We start from the raw sequence: 21,955 nt of genomic DNA on the forward strand, positions 1-21,955 counted from the left end.
CCACAACTTAGTAAGCTAGTTTAAATGCAGATTCTTGGGTCCCACTCCCAGATGTTCTAAGCCAGTAGCTTTGGGAGAGTGAGGCCCAAGAAGTGCGGCCCTATAAGTAAAGAACACATACTTCATGATTGATTGTGAGAAATTTATTCTAAGTGGCATCTATTATTAACTTTTAGATTTTCATCTATGGCCTGGAGAGTTGAGTTTACTGCATGTATATATATATAGGGGGGAGAACCTGCTATTTGAGAGGTTACATAATTTGAATAACTGAACTTCATTTTTTTCACTTATATTATAAAATATTAATTTAATGAAACCACAACAGAAGAGCCTGAAAGTACCACAAAAATGACTTATTTTTTCCAAAACCTTGCTTTAGCCTGTCAAAATCCTAGGTTTTTCTTCTTAAAGGGCATAGGTTTGAATCCTGGTACTTGGCTAGTTGTTTGACGTCTGACAAATCACCTAAGCAGCCTGAGCTACAGTTTTGCCCTCATCTGTGAAATGAAGATAATAGTACCTGCCTCTCCGGGATGGTGGGAGCTTCAGAGATAATGCATAGACGGTTCCTGGTAAGTTCTCAATATGTGGCCAAATTTTAAAAATGAACTTTTTATAGAAATTCTAGTTCTAAGTATCATAAAAGTTTTGTAACTCTTTGAGGGACCCAGATTTCATATTTATACATCGCAATGTAATGCAGAGATAAGCACAATGGAGTGTCTTCCTTTATAGTCTAAGGAGATAAATAAAATTTGCATTTGTGACACATCATTCTTACTTTAGCTGTTTAAAACAGACCCAGAAGTACTGATTCTTGTCACACTACAGGGAATGCAAAGAAACCAAGACTTTGCTATTTTAAATATTAGCGACAAACCATAAATATTTATAATGAAGTATTATTACCTCCGTGGAAGAAACAGGCATACTAACATGAAAAAACACATTTTATTGCACTTAAGTTATAAGAAAATAAAATTTCTAAGTGAATCAAACCATAGACACAATCCCTTTAAAGGTTGTTTTCCTCCATCATGTCAGGTTGTTACATAACTAAAATTAACCAACTTGAATCTGATTGTTTTAAATCAGACTATAAATAAAACAAACAAAAAAAATAAACAAGAGGAGGAAAAAAAGATCGCCTAGGATACAGTGTTAAACCACTTTCACAGTTCAGCTTGAGTTGTGGCTCTTGGAGAATGAGGCAAACCATTGACTTTCATTCATCTCGTTTGTTTGCATGTGACGCCTTTACTACAAAAACTGAATCGTTTCTGCTTTGTCAGTTACTCAGAGCAATAAAACTGTAACAGTTGTTTTCCCAAATACTGTAGAACACTAAGACTGACCAGCAACTTTACTTTAATTTTGTGTTTTATATATTTTTAAAATATTTTGTCAGTTTCATTATGTACTTTCATCCATTCACCACAGCCCTCAAAAAGAAAAGTTTCTCCGCAGAACAGGCAGCAACAGCTCTGTTCCAAGGAATGTGTTTTAATTTTTGCCCAGATAAAAGAAAATAAGCTTTGCACACACTCTCAATTCTTTACTTGCAGGCAAACTTCACTCTTTATTATCTGAAACTCTCCCATTCTCAGCCTCTTAGAGGCACAGATGGTTTAAGTTTCAGTGGCAAAAAGTCTTTTTTCCGTAACCAAACTAGAGCAAATTTGGAATTCAGTCTGGGACTAAAACGTCACAGCAGAAAAAAAATAAAAAAAAATAATTTGCTTTTTTCTTTCTTTCATTTAGCAGCATAAATAAGTTTGGCCACTGGGAGTACAGTACAGGGGTGGGACAACAATCCCATATTTGAAGACCTACTTCTAGCACCAGCATCAAGAATTAAATCCATCTCAGGACTCACAGAACCCAGGACAACTTGCCACCTTTGAGCAACATATGCATTGAAGAGTGTATGTGGAAGCGACAGTAAATAGATTAACAGAGGCTAATACTGTGATTGATTGACATTGGCAATGGTTGGCAAAAAAAAAAAAAAAAAAGCTTTTCATGATAACTGTACAAAAACAATTCACAGTAATTTTTCTTTTTTTAGCTTTTCCACTCCAGAAAAATGACTTTTTGTTGCAGATGCTCTCTAATTAGAAAGTCAACCAGTACTTGTTTTGATGTTATTGCAGCTCCTTTCTAGGTCTCAGTGGTAAAAGAACAGGCTAGCAGAATCTGTAATGATGTTTCAGCATTAACACTGCCCAATGACCACTGGAGAAGAAAATAAAGAAATAATTGCACCTGGTTTGATTTAGAAAGTCTCATTTTGCAAAGCTGCCCTCAGTCAAAAGTGAAGCCTTTTATGTGATGAGACAGCGGACGCCTCTCTTGTCAGTTACGGTTTGTCATCTCTTCCTCTTTTCCTTCCTAGTCTGTAGGTCTTTTCACTCTGTTGCCCCAAGCCAACATCCTGCACCACTGAGAACAAGGGATTTTTTTTCTTTTTCTTTTCTTTTTTCTTTTTTTCTTTTTTTTTCTTTTTTTGCAGGGGGAAGGGCAGGGAGTATATCGTCTACACATTTAGACAAAATTCATCTTTTCTGCTCTTCACTTCATGTCCACATCAAAGTCCAGCACCAGCAGCTTGGTTTCTTCAGTCCCATTCCGACTCCCAACTGCACACACCAGCTTTGTGTTTGAGGCTCTGATCCGCCACACAACTCCCCCACTCCCCCCACTTTCCAATGTGACTAGGTTTCGAATAAATTCACCCGTTTTCAAGTCCCATAGTTTTACAGTTCCGTCATCTGAGCTGGTAATTACAAAGTTCTTGTTGAACTGTAAACAGGTCACAGCGCTCTGATGCTTGTTGGGACCTAGGCAAAACCAGAGGAACTTAATTACTGGTTGGAAACCATGGCTATGGGTTAGTTCCATTGTAATTTGTAGACTTCTACATTAGAACACACAATAAATGAAATATTTAAAATGCTGCATATTTAGAAACCGTGTTCTGAGTATTTTAGGATCAGCAGGGATGTAAGAAAATCTGGTAGCTATTTGTAACTGAAACATAATTTTCAAGAGTTTTGTCCCAGAAAGCTTGGTTAGCTACCAGGCACACATTATGATGTAAGAAGTTAACACTGTTGTGCCTCAACTTATATTAGTGGCTTTCACACATTTCTTTCTCTATTTTGGTGGGCACTATTATTCCTTCCCATCCTAGTTAAGGAGATGGTTAAGGGTATAAGTTGAGGCCAAAGCAGTTTTCTATGAGATTAGAGATGCTTTTGGATTTTTTTCAGTAAGGTAGCTCTTTAATTTAAAATTGGACTACAAATTCAAAATAAAATGATCACTCAAAACAATAAAATGAGTGTGTTGCTTCTGTGATATAGCCAAGATCTTTCTTCATATTGTTCTTTAGGTAGAGTTAACTGTACAGCAAGAAGTGATTAAACAATTTTATATTAAAAACACAATTCAACATACTTTCTCAAGGGTAGCCTAGTTCTGTCAACTCAGAGTGGAAATGCTCACAAACTTATCCAAAATAAGCATTTTCATTTTGTATGAAGTTAATTCTTTTTGTGACGCAAAAGCTCCATATTTCTCTTTTAACTAACAATCTCAGTTTTAACGAACACAACGAAAGGTGGGTAGCCAATACTTACCTTGCAATGTCTGTAAACACTGTCCTGTTTTGATATCCCAGATTTTAACTGTCGAATCTGCATTCCCAGAGACAAGAATATTGTCTTTGAGTTCCATTCCACTTGTTAACGACTGGTGTCCTGTTAACGTGTGAATGCAATTCCCTGTCTCTACATCCCAAACTCGAATTGATGTATCAAGAGATCCACTCACCACATGGATGCCATCAAACTAGAACAGACACAGTTTATTAGATTACAAGTGTAGATATTCTTTATTGATCTTAATCCTAATGGGGGAGAGGAGTAGAGCACGGGAAATGGATAATGCCAAGAACACAATGAGGTACTAGGATAAAGTACATGTAATCAAGCAACTCTACAGTACGTGTTCTCAGAAGTTTCTATCAGAAATAACTATTTTTTTTTGGCAGAAATAGAAGTATAATGATGTACACCTGAAATTTATACAATGTTATAAACCAATGTTGCCGCAACAAACAAAAAAAAGAAATACTATTTTTTGATGGCCAGTGGCTTCAAACTAGATGTAGAAACAATTAAAAAGAAAACAAAACACCTCAAATGAAAAATTATTTTCAGATCATCTGGCCACACTTAGTAGCTACATATCATGGATGATTCAATAAGGATTGCCACTTGAGTTTTACTTTCCAATAGGAAGTTGAAACTATTAACATTGCTTGTGATAAAGGGTGTGCTTATCAACACCTAAGACATGAAAAGGACTAGAGATAACTTTCATGATATTTAAAAGTTCCATTAAAAATTGTATGTAAAATAAAAATTTCATTTACAAGAACCTAATGCTAATCAGGAAATGTGTCAACAGATAATTATGTCTGGAATTAGAAGAGGTGGCATTTTTGATGATGAAAGTAAGCTATATAGCACCTTTTCTTCAGCTTCCCAGCTATACCAAAAGTCAATAAATATCTATCAATTCCCAGAAGATCTATAATTATATTGCTACCTTTTTTCTCAATCTAACAGTTTATTTAAATGAGAATATTATATTCATTAAGGTTCTGAGCATATAAAACATAAAAACAACTTCAGCCAGTTCCCTGTCCTCCAAATTCATAACTTTTTCTAAGTTAACAGACATCTGTATTATATATCAATATTCCATGACATAGACACTATTCCATCAATTAAGAAATACCCCCAAGAACAGAACTGTCAGCACTGGGACGATATACTAAGTTGCTGATCACTAATGGGCAGTAACTGGTAAATAACCTATATAAGTAATAGAAAATATTTTTGTATTGAAAATGCTATCTTTCAGAAAATGAAAGAAGACCCGTTTTCTTTTTTTTTGTGAGGAAGATCAGCCCTGAGCTAACATCCATGCCAATCCTCCTCTTTTTGCTGAGGAAGGCCCTGGGCTAACATTTGTGCCCATCTTCCTCCACTTTATATGGGACGCCACCACAGCACGGCCTGCAGAGCAGTGCCTCGGTGCGCGCCCGGGATCCGAACCTGGGCCGCCAGCAGCACTTAACCGCTACACCACGGGGCCGGCCCCAAAGAAGACCCGTTTTCTAAACTTGCTATTAATCTAGTTATTTATCTCAAAATATGGCAATCTATTCAAGGATCTCAGCTTCAAATGTAAACAAAAAAAAAAATCAGTCTAGTCAAATTTAGTTTTTTATGACTACAAATCAGTAGCCCTGTGACGGTAAGGTAGCTTTATGTAGAAAAGCTCCACTTCCACTTTGAAGGGGGATGGAATCACAATTACATGGTCCATCAACTTCCAGCTATCAAGGCAAAGGGGCAGCTTTTGGCCAAATTAATCCTCTGCTAAAGAGTTTATTAAAATGCAGGTTATTCTCCTATGAGACTATCTACCCATTAATTAACATAGCAAAACTTAGGGCTCTGAAGTCTCAGGTTCCAAGACAACTATTTGTATTTTAGAGGGAAAATGGATCACAGAAAAATTGAAACAAATCACTTAAATAATTTCAAAATTTATGCTTTCTTCATGTCAATTTTAAAGTATATGTAAACAGCAGGACACTTTGATTTGCCTTTTTTGGACTGTACTGGATCAGCAATTTGACAGTGATTATCTGAGTAAAACAATCTTATGATTCATCAGTACAGCATCTAAGGGATAGGGGAGATAAGATCTCTTACCTGTAATGAATAGACTCTATTAGTATGCCCCTGCAACGTGTGTAGACAGGTCTCAGTCTCTGGATCCCACACCTTCACCATAAAATCATATGCTCCACTAACAACCCTCCTGCCATCATATTGAACACAGCGGACCGCTGCTACATGACCCATCAAAACATGTAAACACTGGCCTGTCTCAATATCCCAAACCCTAAGAGTGGCATCTCGAGAACCGCTAACAACTCTGTAGGGGGGTAAAACAGAAAAAAAATGTATCAGAATTTTTAATAATATGACAAAACATGAAATATAAAGTCAGTGGTTATAAAAATTAACATTATAAAATGTTAATGGGGAAACTCAGGGTGGTACTATTTTGAAAAAATTTAAATTTTCTTCTTTATTCTTTCTGCCATTTCCCCAAATTTTACTTTTGAATACATATTCCCTTTGTGATTAGGGAAAAAATTCAATAAAGGTTATTCAACAAAACAAATCAGTATTTGGAATTTAAACAGCTAAAGATATGTGCTTTACATCATATATTCTGGTAAAATTAACCAGTTGCAGACAGGTCTTCAAATAAAGGCTGCTTATGTTTATATTTGTAAATATTCAGTAGGCTGGGGGGGCATTAAGATACACAGATTTTAGAAGATACACATGTAGAGGCAATAGAAAACCCTTACAAATTTGGCCCAACATTATTAAAGTTATACTCTTCTGAAGACCAGAGTGATACAAATACTATACTGTAATCATTTTTGGATTACAAAGAAGAGTAGAAAACTGGGGTATCTTCATGTCATTCCTAAGAGATAAAGAAAGTTCCCACATTTGGAAGAGCAGAAAATGGAAGAATTGAGAGATTTAAATCGGAACATAATGGAAATTGAAATGCAAGGTCTCTTGATACCAATCCCCCAAATTTTAATCGCAGAACACGGTGTTCAAAGTAGATTCAAATTACAGATGAAAAGGTACCTTTCTTCACATATTACAAACCTAGTGTGACATCTGCTTAAGGTAATGATTCTTAATAGACAAGATGCTATGGACAGAATTAAAGATAAAGACTGGAGTGGATTCACTCTAAGGACCCTTCAGAGAGATCTTTTTTGACAAATGAAGTAGAAATCACATTTGTTTAACAGGGGTACCATGAAGACACACCAATAGAAGACAGAAAGGACTTCAATAGCAGGGCTTCGTAGGAGGGCATAAAAGCAAGAGCAAATGCACTGAGAAGAAAAAGGTAAGCAGTCTCGTTTGGCTGAAACCATTTTGAAAACTGGATTGAGGATTTCTTCCTTAATTCAGTAGGCAACAGAAGGCTCCCAAAGGGCAGTGATACTATCATAATTAGAAGAGGGCTCTCTGTCAGCTGTGTAAAAGCTGAGAAGACCAAATCTGAAAGCTACGTCAATAGTTCAGGTGGCAGGTAATGAGAGAATAAACTAAAACCCACAGGCTTCAGCTTTTGCCTAGATATAGGGGATACGATAGAGTCGGGGTAGGGTGGGTGGGTAAGGAAAGACTCAGAGGCTTGAAGCCTGAATAACTCAATTTGTCCCACTAGCAGAAATATGAATATCAAAAAAAAGAAAAAATAATTTTTTGAAGATGATGAGTCATAAAAGATGTAGAACAATAAAGTAAGGTGTCCTTCAAGATTAGAGAGTAGAGAGTTTCAAGCAGGAAGCCAACAACACTATTGAGTGAGGAAGGAAATTTAAAGAAAACCCTCCAATTTTAAGCCAATACACTACTGCTTTCCTAGTATAGAAACATCTAAAGCCTAATAATTAAAGTCTAATTGAAGAGCACATTATCACTCTCTATTAGACACAGTATTATACAAGCTGAACTTTACACAAAAGGCCCCAAATTCACAAGTAACAGAGGAATAATCCCCAACCACTACAGGATTTTCTCTTACCTTTTTTCATGGAGATGCATACAACGTACGGTGGAAGTATGCCCGTATAAGGTGTGTATACATTCTCCAGTCTCCGCATTCCATACTTTGAGAGTTCGATCTGTAGATCCACTAATGATGATATTGTCTCTCATCTGTGATGACCACACTCCACCTGTGTGTCCCACTAATGTCCTCAGACACTAGAAAAACACTTAAGATGATTACTTTTGGGTAGAAAGGAAAATGATTTAAATAACACTTCAGTAGCTCATTAAAATTTGGAGTAAAATTATTTACTCAACTTGATTGTTTGGAATATCAGAAAATAATCTTTCACATCAATATAATATAATCCCATCACTATTTATTGCTTTGTTTATTCAGCAGCATTACATACTATATACGCACACACGCTTGAGGAACAGTTATGTAGAAAGTAAACATTTCTCTTTAGAGTATGACAGCTCCAGCCTAGCCTCTTTGATGAAAAATACTAAAATTGCAACTTGATTTCTTCCATGGGAATGGACTCAATGAAAGAATGCCAACAGTGTTGGGTGTGGCCACATACCACATCTCATCTGAATCTGCCCCAAGGCAGTAGTTAGGAGCTAGGCAAGGTACTTCTAGACAAGTAAAGACAGACACTAAAACCCTGAAATAAATCCAAAACTAATATTATACTATGGAAATATAAAGCTGCTTTAAAAAATTTTAACATCTGACTTGGAATATTTAGAAGATTCTTGCCCAAGAATCAACATGCTATAAGACATTTTAAAAGACATAAGACATTTTTCCCCATATTTTATTATTTTTCAGGTGGTCAATTACTTAATTCATAAAAATATTCTCCACTGGACAAATTAAAAATAAGTATTCACTAGAGAAACATCCAAGTATAATATTGTATGCAGTGAAACTGATTGCTTGGACTGCTTTTTTCTTCAAATTCCTATTTAAATACCTAGTATGCTTAACTTCTACCTCACAAGGCTTGATATAAGTTTAAATTAACATCATTTATTTAAATTCTAAATTATAGGTGGGTTATCAACGAAGTCTCTTACAAGGTAAAACAAATATCCCTCAATCGTATTTTTGAAAAAGATTAAAAAGAAAGGAGATGTAACTTAGATGGTTAATAAAGGTGGGAAAAATTAAACCAAGAAGAAGATAAAGCACATCTGAAAATCTTAAAATAGCTAAATCACAAAGATAGACAAACTATTTAAATGAAGAATAAACTAATGATATCCATCTCGTGAGAAACATCATTTTCATGCCAAGGAAAAAGTTAAATTAGAAGCTCTGATATTTGCTATCGAAATAAGCTAGGGTCAAAAGAAATCTTTGTTTTCCTTTCACTGGTTGATCCTTACAAAGATATACACAAAATGGTGACTTCGTGAAGTATAGAAAGAAGTAAACTTACTTTGCCTGTGACTGCTGACCAAACTTTTAAAGTGTTGTCATCAGAACCACTAACTATTCGGTTACCACAAAACTGTAAGCATGTGATCACATGATCATCATGTCCTTTCAGCACCTACAAGATAGATGCAGATTAGAAATAGGTTATTAGATCATGTTTTTTTTAAAATACTCGTGAAAAGAAAGATGAAGTCATAAATAGGAACAGTAATCTGTAGTCTACTTCTAGAATTAAAATTTATATATAATATGAAGCATCACCTTTCTTGGCTGATGAATCAAGTATTAAACATTCTATAATCATCTCTTTTATCTGTTCAAACCAAAAGAATACGCATCTAAGTTTTGCAATTTTGACACACAAAAACAAAAGGACCTACTAACTAGAGAGACAAAAGTAACAATAATTATCAACTTTCTCAACTTAAAACAAAAAAGCCTGTCATAATGTATGCATTTTAATACAACGGTGTCTCCCCAAATTGCCTTTTTCCAGTTGTAAAAATATACCCTGTGGCCTACTGGTTGAGTTTGGTGTGCTCTGCTTTGGTGGCCCAGGTTTGTGGGTTTGGTTCCCGGGGGTGAACCTACACCACTCGTCAGCCAGGCTGTGGGAGCAACCCACATACAAAATAGAGGAAGACTGGCACACATGTTAGCTCAGGGCTAACCTTCCTGAAGCAAAAAAAGAGGAAGATGGGCAATGGATGTTAGCTCAGGGTGAATCTTTCTTAGCAAAAACAAAAAATATTTATCTATCTAAGAATTTCAAGCACTTTTGCGAATCTTTATATACTTGAAATGTTATAAGACAGAAAATCAAAATGATGCTTAAATTTATAAAAATAAAACACACAAATGCCACCAAAAAAAAAAAACATAGGCACTCCTCAAAAACACATGTTTGAACTACGTGGTCAGAGAGGGAGCAAATTCTTAGGTAGACTGTATATGACACAAAATTCAACAGGATATCCAGAAATTTTAATTTACATAAGATAGAACAACATGCAATTCAACTCATCTTTTATTCAAGTTCAATTAGTTGTCAGACTATAGAAATTAGCAATACAGTCATGTGCTGCTTAATGACAGGGATATGTTCTGAGAAACGTGTCGTTTGGCAATTTTGTCGTGCGAACATCATAGAGTGCACTTATACAAACCTAGATGGTATAGCCTACCACACGCCTAGGCTATATGGTACTAATCTTACGGAACCACCGTTGTATATGCAGTCTGTCATTGACTGAAATGTCATTACACGACGCTTGACTGTAGAGGAATATTGTCAGTTACACTTTCAGTCATTTTAAAATATATTTTCTCTCTACAGGAGATAGGTGTCAAGTTACACTGCTTGCCAAGAAGTGAAAGAGTACATTAGGTATTAACGCTGATTAATGGTTTCTGTTCCATTGTGCAAGAGTTCAGTTACCTTAGGAGATTTGAGTTCTCCTCGCCTCCAGTTAGTATCAATTCTGTGCTGTCTGATGTATGCACTTTTCCACGGACTGTGTATGAAACCTGGTTTTATGACTTTTCTTCTCTTGATGTGCAGTGGTTCATCAATACCTAAAGTTTTAAACAGTTAAAGAGTATAACTGCCTTCACTAATAATAACAATTACACATTTTATAATGTATCTCATTTTCCCCTATGCTCAAAACCACCAAAATGCAGGACCATTGTCCAATTTCTAACACTTGTTATTACAAAATAATAATATAAAGTTTTATATGATGTTTTTATATTATTTCATTTCTTTCTCAAAATGATTCTATAAAATGTTGGTGAGGATGTGCAGAAATCGGAACCCTTGTGCAACGCTTGTGGGAATATAAAGTGGTGTAGCTGCTATGGAAAATAGTATGGTGGTTCTTCAAAAAAATTAAACACATAATTACCATATGATCCAGCAATTCCACTTCTGTGACAACCAAAAGAATCGAAAGCAGGGACTTGAACAGATATTTGTAAACCATATTCATAGCAGCATTATTCATAATAGCCAAAAAGTAGAAGCAACCCAAGTGTCCATCAATGGATGAATGGATAAACAAAATGTGGTATATACATACAGTAGAATATTATTCAGCCTTAAAAAAGAAGAAAATTCTGACACATGCTACCACATGGATAACCTTGAAGTTATCCTTGAAGACATTATGCCAGGTGAAATACGCCAGTCACAAAAAGACAAATACCACATGATTGTACTTATATGAACTACCTAGAGTAGTCAAATTCACAGAGACAGAAAACAGAATGGTGGTTGCCAGGGGCTGCAGGGAGGAGGAATAGGGAGTTATTGTTAAATGAGTATGGCGTTTCAGTTGGGGAAGATAAAGAAGTTCTGGAGATGGAGGGTAGGGTTGCACAACAATGTGAATGTAATCAATGCAACTGAACTGTACACTTAAAAATGGTTAAAATGATAAATTCTACATTACGTATATGTTACCACAACTTTTTAAAAAGTCATAATAATGATCCTATGAGAGAAGATAAGGCAGGGATGAGTAATCCCACTTTATGTATACAGACACTTGAGATGAAAAGGTTTCCTTGATTAGTCCAAGCCATAGATAGGGGAGAGGCAGGATTAGAAACCAAGTATCCTGGATCTTCACCTCCAAACTTTAATAACCACCAGTGCTCCCTACTCAACTATAATCTCCAGGAAGGAGAGGATAACCTATGGAGTATCTGTCTCATGCTCTATGATTCTTTCTCAAAAATTTTGCTTTTCAGAGGCATATAATATTTTTACATATTTAAAAACACATATTATTTTTCTTGGGGCCAGCCCCGTGGTGTAGCAGTTAAGTGCGCGTGCCCCACTGCTGGCGGCCCAGGTTCGGATTCTGGGCGTGCACCAATGCACCGCTTGTCAGGCCACGTTGTGGCAGCGTGCCATATAAAGTGGAGGAAGATGGGCACAGATGTTAGCCCAGGGCCACTCTTCCTCTGCAAAAAGAGGAGGATTGGCACAGACGTTAGCTCAGGGCTGAGCTTCCTCACAAATAAATAAATAAAACTAAAAAAATAAAAATAAATATTATTTTTCTAGATGTCTGCTGGGAAAAAAAATGTCCTTTCTTAAATTAATATGGATGATACCCACTCCTCAGCTAAGAAAGGGGATTTTTTTTTTTAACAGGTTTCAAGAACATAAGCTCGATGATAGGAAGAAAATGGAAGTTCACTACTATGTCTCCAGCATTTAACAATGTCTAGCTCATAGGAGGTGTTCAATAAATATTTGTGGAAGAAATGAAGAGAAAATGGAATATTTGAACATTTAATTGCTAATAAAATTTTTGGGTTTCCTCATCTTGACTTTTTCACGGTTTATTAATTCTACTACAGACTTGGAAGCACATCAGATATATTTGCTATTAGTTATAGTACTCAATAAAGGGATTAGCTGCAAGATTTGGCTCATTTGAATGTGTGGAACAACCTGTGGATTTTACATAAGTAGGTGAATGTAAGTGAAGACTCATTCTCCATTCTTTGCTAGGCTGTCAAAGTTTTCTTTTTTCATTTATCTCCCACTTTATTCTACTTACGTATAAGACTACTTTTTATTTTTATGTTTTCTATTTGTTTTCAGAATCACTTTGCTTTTTCAAAACACAAACACTTTCCCTATGTGATTTTGAACCTTACCCTCTTCTTTGCATTTCTCTCTCCAGAGAAGGTTATCTTCAGCCAAAATTCTCCAGTAGCGACACGTCTGAGCTGCTTGTAGCAGGTCTTTGGGTTCCAGGAATGAAAGCACATAAAGTGCCAGCTGTAAAAAGAAAAAGCATAGTATACCCATATTGTAAAAAAATTTTTTATAAAAACAATAAATTAATTATTGTCTTCAGGATGAAATACCTATAGATAAATGTAATATAATTCTACATTCTAACGTCTAAAATTATGAAAGGTAGTACCTTCTAATATTCAATCTTAACAAACATATACGAGATTTTAAAAACCCAAACACTCTATTGGTTTTTATGAACTTCACTCCACTAATTCCTCACCTCTTTAAGGAATACTTATTAAACCTCTCTGCCTCTGCTCTTGTCTTTGCTCTGTGAGCCTCAACTCAACTCAATATTCTACTATTTATTTATTTACTTTATTAGTTCTTTAAATTTTGTCTTTTTCTCTCCTCACTACAATGTAAATTCACTGAAGACAGGACTTAAGAAATGAGATTTCTGTATATTCTGTGTAGTATGATTTCAGATGATACTTCTGATAGTTAGATATAATTAATAGTGCTTTATCACATCAAAGTATTTATTATCACAATGATGAACTTTTCAAACATTTATACCCTTTACTGTAAATGACTGAAAGGGGACAATTATTAAACCACTCTGTAGACACAGAAAAGTAATTGGGTTCTAATTACTTTGCACTGCTTATGGGGATTTTCTTGATGGGCCAAAGTCGTATATTTGAGCTAGCTCTTTGGTATATCATTGATTTTAAAATTTTGTTTTCAATACTTGCAAATCATCAATTTTTTTCAATGTGTAAAGTCAATTCAAATAAAAGAAGAAGAAAGAGAAGAAAAAGGGGAACGATAGCTTCTGAGTATGCTTATTCAATTAGCCTCACAAATCACATAAACATTTAAATTATGATATTAGGACAAAAATGATCTAAACAGGGCAATAAAATTTAGTTTTCATATAAATTAAATTACAAGGATTAAAACAAACTATCATTTAAAGGACCAAGGGTCATATAGGGAGTAAAAGCACAATTTGAATTATATTTTGATTCTAAATAGGAATTACATGATATAAATTATGATTTCCCAATGACTTTGTATATGTAGAGTTCATCATTAATCACATATCTATTGGGAACATTCTTCACAGAAAGTTCTCCAACCAGCCAGTATTCAATGTAATACTACTATTGACAAATGACAGCAAAAAACTTTTGGTGGAATAATTATTTTTGGTCTATCAGAGAAGGCCATTCAGGAACATATATAGAAACTGAGTCATTTAAAATAAAAAAGCATAAGTATATTCAACAATCTATGTATAAGTGTGTATATACACACAGATATATAAATATATATATACATATATATGTCAACATAGTATTTTTTTAATGGATACTCGATACACCACTTAATTTTGAAATTATCAATCGATCAAAGCCTGGGCAAGTTTGCTTAGTGTTAGTATAATAGTAATGTGATAATACTATACTATTAATCTTCTATGTGAAATTAATATTTAACATAGAAATTATCAGACACAAAGTTATATTTGTGGAAAAGAGATGCTATTTAATGCCCAAGATATTTAGAACAGTCATATGAAAAAGTCTATTCTTTGTTCTAGTTATCCAGCTAAAGTAGAAATCAGGTAATCTACAGAAACATTCAATAGATCTTAAAGGCTAGAAAACAAATCCAGAGCAGCCTAGATTTCAAAGGTACATCCCAAAATCAACAGGTAAAATTTCCTTCATTACCGATGATTAAGAGATCTAATCCAGTGTCTGCATGCATTAAAGAAAAATGTAAAGAGACACTCAGGTGCCAAAGAAAGTTGAAGTGCTAACTCCATAGGTAACTGGCACACTTTCCTTTAAAATAGCAAAGGCCCTAAGTCAAATCATGAACTTCAACTTATTAAATGTTTGTCTAGACCATCAAAACATCTAAGTATTATAGAAAATACACACAGCAAAATACAAAAATATGAATAAGAAAATCAGAACCAGGAAAAATATAAATCAGAACAGAAGGTTTAAACCAGAGAAAAAGTAGAACACAAATATGCTGGCAACAATATCTTACATGGTTTTTGAATTAAATTGCCAAGCAAAAGGGCATAGCAATTAGTTATACAATTCTTAGTGTGTATCATGGGGAAGTATATCAGTTCCTCAAAGGAAGCAAGATTTTGTCACGTGGGGTTCCTTATAGGGGATGGAGAGTGGGCATTGTCCCAAACTACGTCTCTACAACACCACAGTAGGGGTTATAGTCTTCTTGCAGCCAAGTCAAACGGTCTAGCTAATGCAATTTTCTATTAATTTAAAGGTAAAATCTTAAAGGTAAAATCTAGAATAGTAATTCTTCCTATGGACTACTTCCACCAGACAGAAGCTCTTAAATTGAAATTCTACTTTGGATAATTACCTTTTCCTTGCCTGAACTTGTCATTTCAGTAAGAGTTGCTATTTTTGTTTTTCTCTATAACTTAAATAAAAGATTACCATACTATACTTAAAAGACAGCTAATACTTTCTTAGAATTGCTATATTTCAGTGGACTGAACCCACGAAAGGAAAAAGAATAAAGATGTTGACTGATCCTATGTTAAGAATTTAGGTTTCATTCTAGATCATCTACTATATCACTATGCGTTTCTTGGTATTTACTTACAAAATAAGGATAATGCTGTTTAACACAAGCCTCCCAAGTGAGGCTAGTGAGATTTTTGTCAAGGTTTTTGAGATTAATAAGTAAATGTTGGTAAAGAGCTTTGAGATCTGTTGAAAGGAGTTATAAGAAAATTATTATAAGTCCATTTCCTGACATGAAGGTAATAACGTTTTAAATAATGATAGTACTTAGTCTCCGATAAGATAATGTTAGTTTCCTTAAGGACTTAGATCTATACCATTATTTCTCCATATATAAAATAAAGAATTTTTCAAAACAGGGAACTTTTTTTCTAGTAGTTAAAAACAGGGAAAATATAGATGATATGCTAAGCCAGGGCTCACTCTCATTCTCCTATCTAGCCTCACTTCTTTTTCCTCAGGCAATCTTTAAAAGAATACTTAATCCAAGAAAATCTTGACTGCATTTACCCTGTTATAGATAATCTGTGATCAATTCTTAGATTCTTAAAAATATTTTCATATTTTTCTAATTTTAAGTCACATTTTTGCATGTTAAGAAGTTACTGTGGAAATCTAAATAAAGCAACAACAAAACAAAACACCATTCTTAGAGATAAGGGGACAAACTAAACTAGAGAAAGTCCATATTTTAATAAAAATACTACCCTCTAAAATAAGGAGACTACCAGGGAAACTATAAAGAATATATCAAACGAAAAGACAACCTAACAATTGGGAGAAGATATTTGCAAACCATACATCTGATAAGGGCTTAATCTCCAAAATATATAAAGAATTCATGCATCTCAACAACAAAAAAACTACCAACCCAATTAAAAAATGGGCAAAAGACCTGAACAGACATTTCTCCAAAGAAGATATACAGATGGCCAACAGACACATGAAAAGATGTTCAAAATCACTAACTATCAGGGAAATGCAAATCAAAACTACAATGAGATATCACCTCACGCCCGTCAGAATGGCTATAATTAACAAGACAGGAAACAATATGTGTTGGAGAGGATGTGGAGAAAAGGGAACTCTCATACACTGCTGGTGGGAGTGCAAACTGGTGCAGCCACTATGGAAAACAGTATGGAGATTCTGGATATCTCCATATCAAGGATAGAACTACCATATGATCCAGCTATTCCACTGTTGGGTATTTATCCAAAGAACTTGAAAACGCCAATTTGCAAAGGTACATGCACCCCTGTGTTCATTGCAGCATTATTCACAATAGCCAAGACTTGGAAGCAACCTAAGTGCCCATCAAGGGACGAATGGATAAAGAAGATGTGGTACATATACACAATGGAATACTACTCAGCCATAAGAAACGATGAAATCCAGGCATTTGTGACAACATGGATGGACATTGAGGGTATAATGCAAAGTGAAATAAGTCAGAGGGAGAAGGTCAAATACCGTATGATTTCCTTCATTAAGTAGTAGATAATAACAACAATAAACAAACACATAGGGACAGAGATTGGATTGGTGGTTACCAGAGGGGAAGGGGGGAGGGAGGAGGGTGAAAGGGATAAAGGGATAATTTGGTACATGTGTGTGGTGATGGGTTGTAATTAGTATTTTGGTGGTGAACATGATGTAGTCCATGCAGAAATAGAAGTACAATGATGTACACCTGAAATTTTTACAATGTTATAAACCAATAAAAAAAAAAAAAGAGGAAAGAAAAAAAAAAAAAGAATATATCAAAGGCAAATAAATTCACTTTCAGTCAAATGCTTATAAAAGTGCTTCCTACTATTAATGTCTTTCTGAGAGCAAAGAGAGCTTATGTCACTTTCATAAGCCGAATCTATTCAAAGGGTTTGGTTTTAGAATGAGCCAGCAAGAATAAAAAATTTTTTCTGGGACAATGTCATTTTTAAAAATCATTCCAAAGAAGAAACATTTCAAGAAAAAGATGTTTTTTTCACTTTGCTTTTTCCCGGATTTATGCTTAATTTTACACATTAAATATTATGAAACTATTTCATTCATATTCAATGTGAAATTATTATTGGAACTATCTTTAATACTCTTAGGATACTTAGAATGGTTATCTTAAAAAAAAAATCAACTCCTTTTCTTTTCTCTTCAAATTTGAAATTTCAGAATCATTTGCAATGGTATATTAGTATTTTATATTGTTGTCTTAGCTCACATATAATTAGTGGCATATATATAATTTGTGAAAATATAAATCACAGTAACATTGATTAATGTTATATTATTTTTGTTTGCTGACAAAAATGAAACTATGAAGCCTATAACATCAATAAAAGAACTATATCTAAACTATGCCTCACTTATACAGTCAAGAATGCCCATATAATCATAATCAACCTATGATTAAAAAATCATAGATCTTTTATTTTATATAAAGATATAAAAACAAATGGGCATAAATAATTCCAAGAGAAATGTTATCAGAATGTAATTGGTACGGGAAATCTGTGATTATGTATGTGTGTGTGAGATGGGGCCAAGAAGGGAGATGATTAACAGAAAAAGACATATAGGTGAAATTCATTATATTTCAAAATAATTATACAATGTAAGTAACAGAGAACTACAATTCAATAGAATCATAAAACTATAGTTTCTAAGGAACTTAGGATAAACAAAGAGCAAAATAAGAAAAAAATATTATTTTTAACAAAATCATAACTTAAAAAAATCTACTACTATAACGAACATACGAAGACAACTCAAGGTTGGGCTTCAAACAACTTGGGAAAAAATCTTGGTAAAGACACAATCAAATTAACGAAACTCAACAGCTTACTCTCATATATGATTTATTCCAGTGGTGGAAAGAAGTCACTTAGTCCATAAGTACACTTTAATCTGAAAATTATACTAATAAGTCACGGCAGCTTATCATTTACAGCCCTCTTCAACACTAATTAACAGCGTTAAACTGACAATACTGAACACCATAATTAGCATGACAATGTCTAAAGGTGGTAGCTGTTGAGTTATATTTTCAAATAGCATCCAATGAAGGATATAACTGATAATCCTTACCTCTTTAGGGAGCAAGGAAATGAAGTCTCGTTGAAACTGAGGTTCTATCACTTGCATCATATGTTTTACTTGGGTTGGTTCACAACTATCAATAAGTTCATCTAAAGCAAGCAATTTCTCTGGTCCACTCCAGCTCTATCAAAGAGGAATTAGAAATTTTATTATTTTAATAGATTATAAAATCATTATTATAAAATTATAAAATCATAAAGGAAAATCCACATCTACACACAACATAAAAGGTGGCTGACATTTTCTCCAGAAGGCATTGAACTGATAATCCTTTAGTCTCATCAAGTTTACTAGCTATCTTTATTTTGTAAAACCTTTTAAAAATGTCATGGTTTTGATAGAAAAATATTTTTGCATTACATTATTATAATTGTTACATGCTCGTCTACCACCAAGATACTGGTTGAATTTTGGAGAAACCAAAATTTTATTCAGAAACATCAATTTGGGTTACCGTGTAAATAGGGAATTTTGACAGATGATTTTACTTTCTCTACATTCTTTCTAGTGGGCACCATAAAACTTGACGGTTTTAATAAGGTACTCATCTGAGAGTTAGGAGATTGGCAGCATCATTTAGAGAAAAATTAATAACTGGATATACTGCACATCTGACGAGAGTCTTCCACAAATTAAAAGGGCTTTGATTTGTTATGTGAAAATAATTTCAGGTAAAAAATAGCAAACAATAGAAAATAGTAGCTGACTTAGTAGCAAAATTAGAAGATGAACAAAGACTAAAAGAGGGTAAGAAATAAAGTACATTATGGAAAAACAAAAACACATAATTACACTTCAAAAACATGAGCTCTTTTAAACTACACTAGGGGATTATTTAAAAAAAAATTTTTTTCTTCCAGTGAGGAAGTTCCAGTGAGGAACTCCTGCACAGAAAAGCCATGTGAGTAATTTAAAATGTTAGAATTTCCCCTCACAATAATCATGTAAAACATTTAAATAACCTTGTAATACTTAAGTGAAAGAATATCCTTGAGCAGGCTGATTTAAGTACCTCTGTGAATTATTATGTCCGTTTTGGAAGTGGGCGAAGAGAGAACAATAGGTGAGGTTTGGAGCTAGAAACATCTAGATTTTGACATTCCATTTCTTGCTCAAACTAGGAACCTGGATTTTGTAATATGTGAAATAGATAATTGAAAACTGAGATATACGGAGGATACAGGAAGCCTTATTTAGAATACTTTTTAAAGTATCTCTTGAAGTATTTATCCCTTTAGAATCTACAAGGAACTTCATCTCCTTTCCTATCATAAAGTGTAGATTATGGTAATACTATCAAACATTTCACTAGTACTTCCATAGCCCTTGTCACAAACCTTTTCTCATTTAATCATCACAAAAACTGGGGAATCCCCATTTTACCATCAAATAAGAGGAAACACAGACTTGTCCTTAACACATAAGTTGTGTCCTTTCCTTTTACTTCTATACATACACATACCCAGAACATTCTCGAGTACTCACCTTGAATTCTTTTTGGTTAGGGTGAGGATTTACATATAAAAATTAAAAATACTCATATACATGTATATGCACACACATGACCAAATAAAAGCAGTATATTTAAAGTTTGTTTTGTTCAGTTTCCTTCATATAGCTTCAAATCCTGGTTCAAAACTTACCTCTTTGACAAAACTTACACTGATCAATCTCCATTCATCTCTGGTCGTTTAGTATCAATACTATAAACTTTGATTTATTGATTTACATTCCTCACAATATTTTAGGTAGGTTTTTATAATATGTTGTTCCTCTCCATCTACGGTATAAGGATTCATGGACACTACTATAAGGACATGCCCATTTTGGGTGATGGATAACTATGTTGACTTGATTAAAATGCAGCTTTAATTAAGTCACTTGATAGCAGAATAACTTTAATGTAAACTTCTTAATCTCCTTTGTATATATGAATACCTACTTTAAAAATATTTTTGGAAGTGTTTATAGTTGAATTTTAATATAAAGATAAAGATATCCTATATAATCTTCTACAGTAAAAAGATAGTGAAAAACTTTTCAACATATTACAAATCTATATAACTTACATATTAATTACATTAATGGCTACTATGAATATTTCTAATTTAAGGTAAGATACTATACATGTTTAATGTTTTCTTTTTTTTTTAGTTAATATATTATTACTGTTTTTTAAAAAGGAATAGAAAAACAATACCAATACATGGTATATAACTGCTGATAGATGGAAAAAATATCCTTTATCAAGGATTTTAGAGGATAGGGTGTAGAATGAAAAAAGCCAGAACAGAAGATAAATAAATAACTCAGATCTTAGGTAAACATTAGAAACTGTGTCAGAAATTTCTATATTTAAGGCAAAGTCCATGACAAAAATTATGCCTTGTAACAAAATGTTTCTAAGACTTTAAATAATATTTTTATTTTGTTTTAAACACTATTTCATTTAACAAATAAAATTCTCTCTCAATTTAAATTATGCATATATTCATTCAGCAGATGTTACCTTGTGACATTTTATTGAAAAGTATACCACTGACAAAGATTAGTAACGTAAGCTATAAACTACATATTAAATGAGACTGCTTCCACTGACCATACACAGTCAACAGTCTAATTACTTAAAACCACATCTCTTAGATGGTTCCAACAAAGGTCTGGACCATATAGGTAGCTTTCTTCTCTCCAGCCTGCGTTTCTTCCCGAACTCCAGACCTGTCTATAAAATTGCTTACTCAACACGTATTCTTGGATATGTAATAGAAACTTAACATGTCCATGATCTTTCTTTTCAAATATGCGTGTCCACAATCCTCCCTATCTCAGTAAAATGTAACTCTATTCTATTAGTAGCTCAGGCCCAAAACTGTGGAGTCTTCCCTGACTCCCTCACTCTCACGGTCAGATGGTTCTGAGGCATCAATGAATTTTAAGGTCTTAAATTTCAAAATATATCCAGAATCTGACCATTACTACACTGTTCTAAGCTATTATCTGTCACCTGGATTAGTCCCATAACCCCTTACCCCGTCTCCCAGCTTCCAACCTTTGCCCTCCTCATTCTATTCTCTATAAAGTAGTCAGAGTAATACTGTTACAAGTCACTCTCTTCTGTTTAAAACCCTCTAGTGGCTTCCCACTTCACTCACAGTAAGAACCAAAGTCTTCAGGTTGGTCTACAAGGTTCCTAATTCTTTTCCTTCTTGTTTACTGTGCTTTAGCCATATAAACTTTTCCTGTGCCTCAAACACGCCAAGCATGCTCTGCTTCAGAGCCTTTTCACTTGCTGTTCCCTGGAACATTCTTTCCCTAGATATTCACATGGCTTGCTTCCCTACTTCCTTCTCTGAGACCCTCTCTGGGCAACCCTTTCTAAAATTTC

At 34.1% G+C, this 21,955-nt stretch overlaps 1 protein-coding gene across 5 annotated transcripts in view; it reads right to left on the reverse strand.

The window, feature by feature from the left end:
- Positions 1-935: 935 nt before the first annotated feature.
- FBXW7 (F-box and WD repeat domain containing 7) overlaps positions 936-21,955 on the reverse strand; it is a 232,263-nt gene continuing 211,243 nt past the window's right edge. For all 5 annotated transcript variants that reach the window (XM_058550195.1, XM_058550194.1, XM_058550193.1 and 2 more), the window contains 8 exons: positions 18,559-18,693; positions 12,808-12,931; positions 10,571-10,707; positions 9,134-9,247; positions 7,717-7,898; positions 5,796-6,021; positions 3,645-3,855; positions 936-2,843 (listed from right to left, as the gene is read on the reverse strand). In XM_058550195.1, coding sequence (XP_058406178.1) covers positions 2,575-2,843; positions 3,645-3,855; positions 5,796-6,021; positions 7,717-7,898; positions 9,134-9,247; positions 10,571-10,707; positions 12,808-12,931; positions 18,559-18,693 — 1,398 coding nt within the window. In that variant the 3' untranslated portion in view covers positions 936-2,574. The remainder of the gene's footprint in view (positions 2,844-3,644; positions 3,856-5,795; positions 6,022-7,716; positions 7,899-9,133; positions 9,248-10,570; positions 10,708-12,807; positions 12,932-18,558; positions 18,694-21,955) is intronic.

Source organism: Diceros bicornis, chromosome 11, assembly GCF_020826845.1.
Source record: "Diceros bicornis minor isolate mBicDic1 chromosome 11, mDicBic1.mat.cur, whole genome shotgun sequence".
In the NCBI taxonomy this organism is placed as follows: Eukaryota; Metazoa; Chordata; class Mammalia; order Perissodactyla; family Rhinocerotidae; genus Diceros; species Diceros bicornis.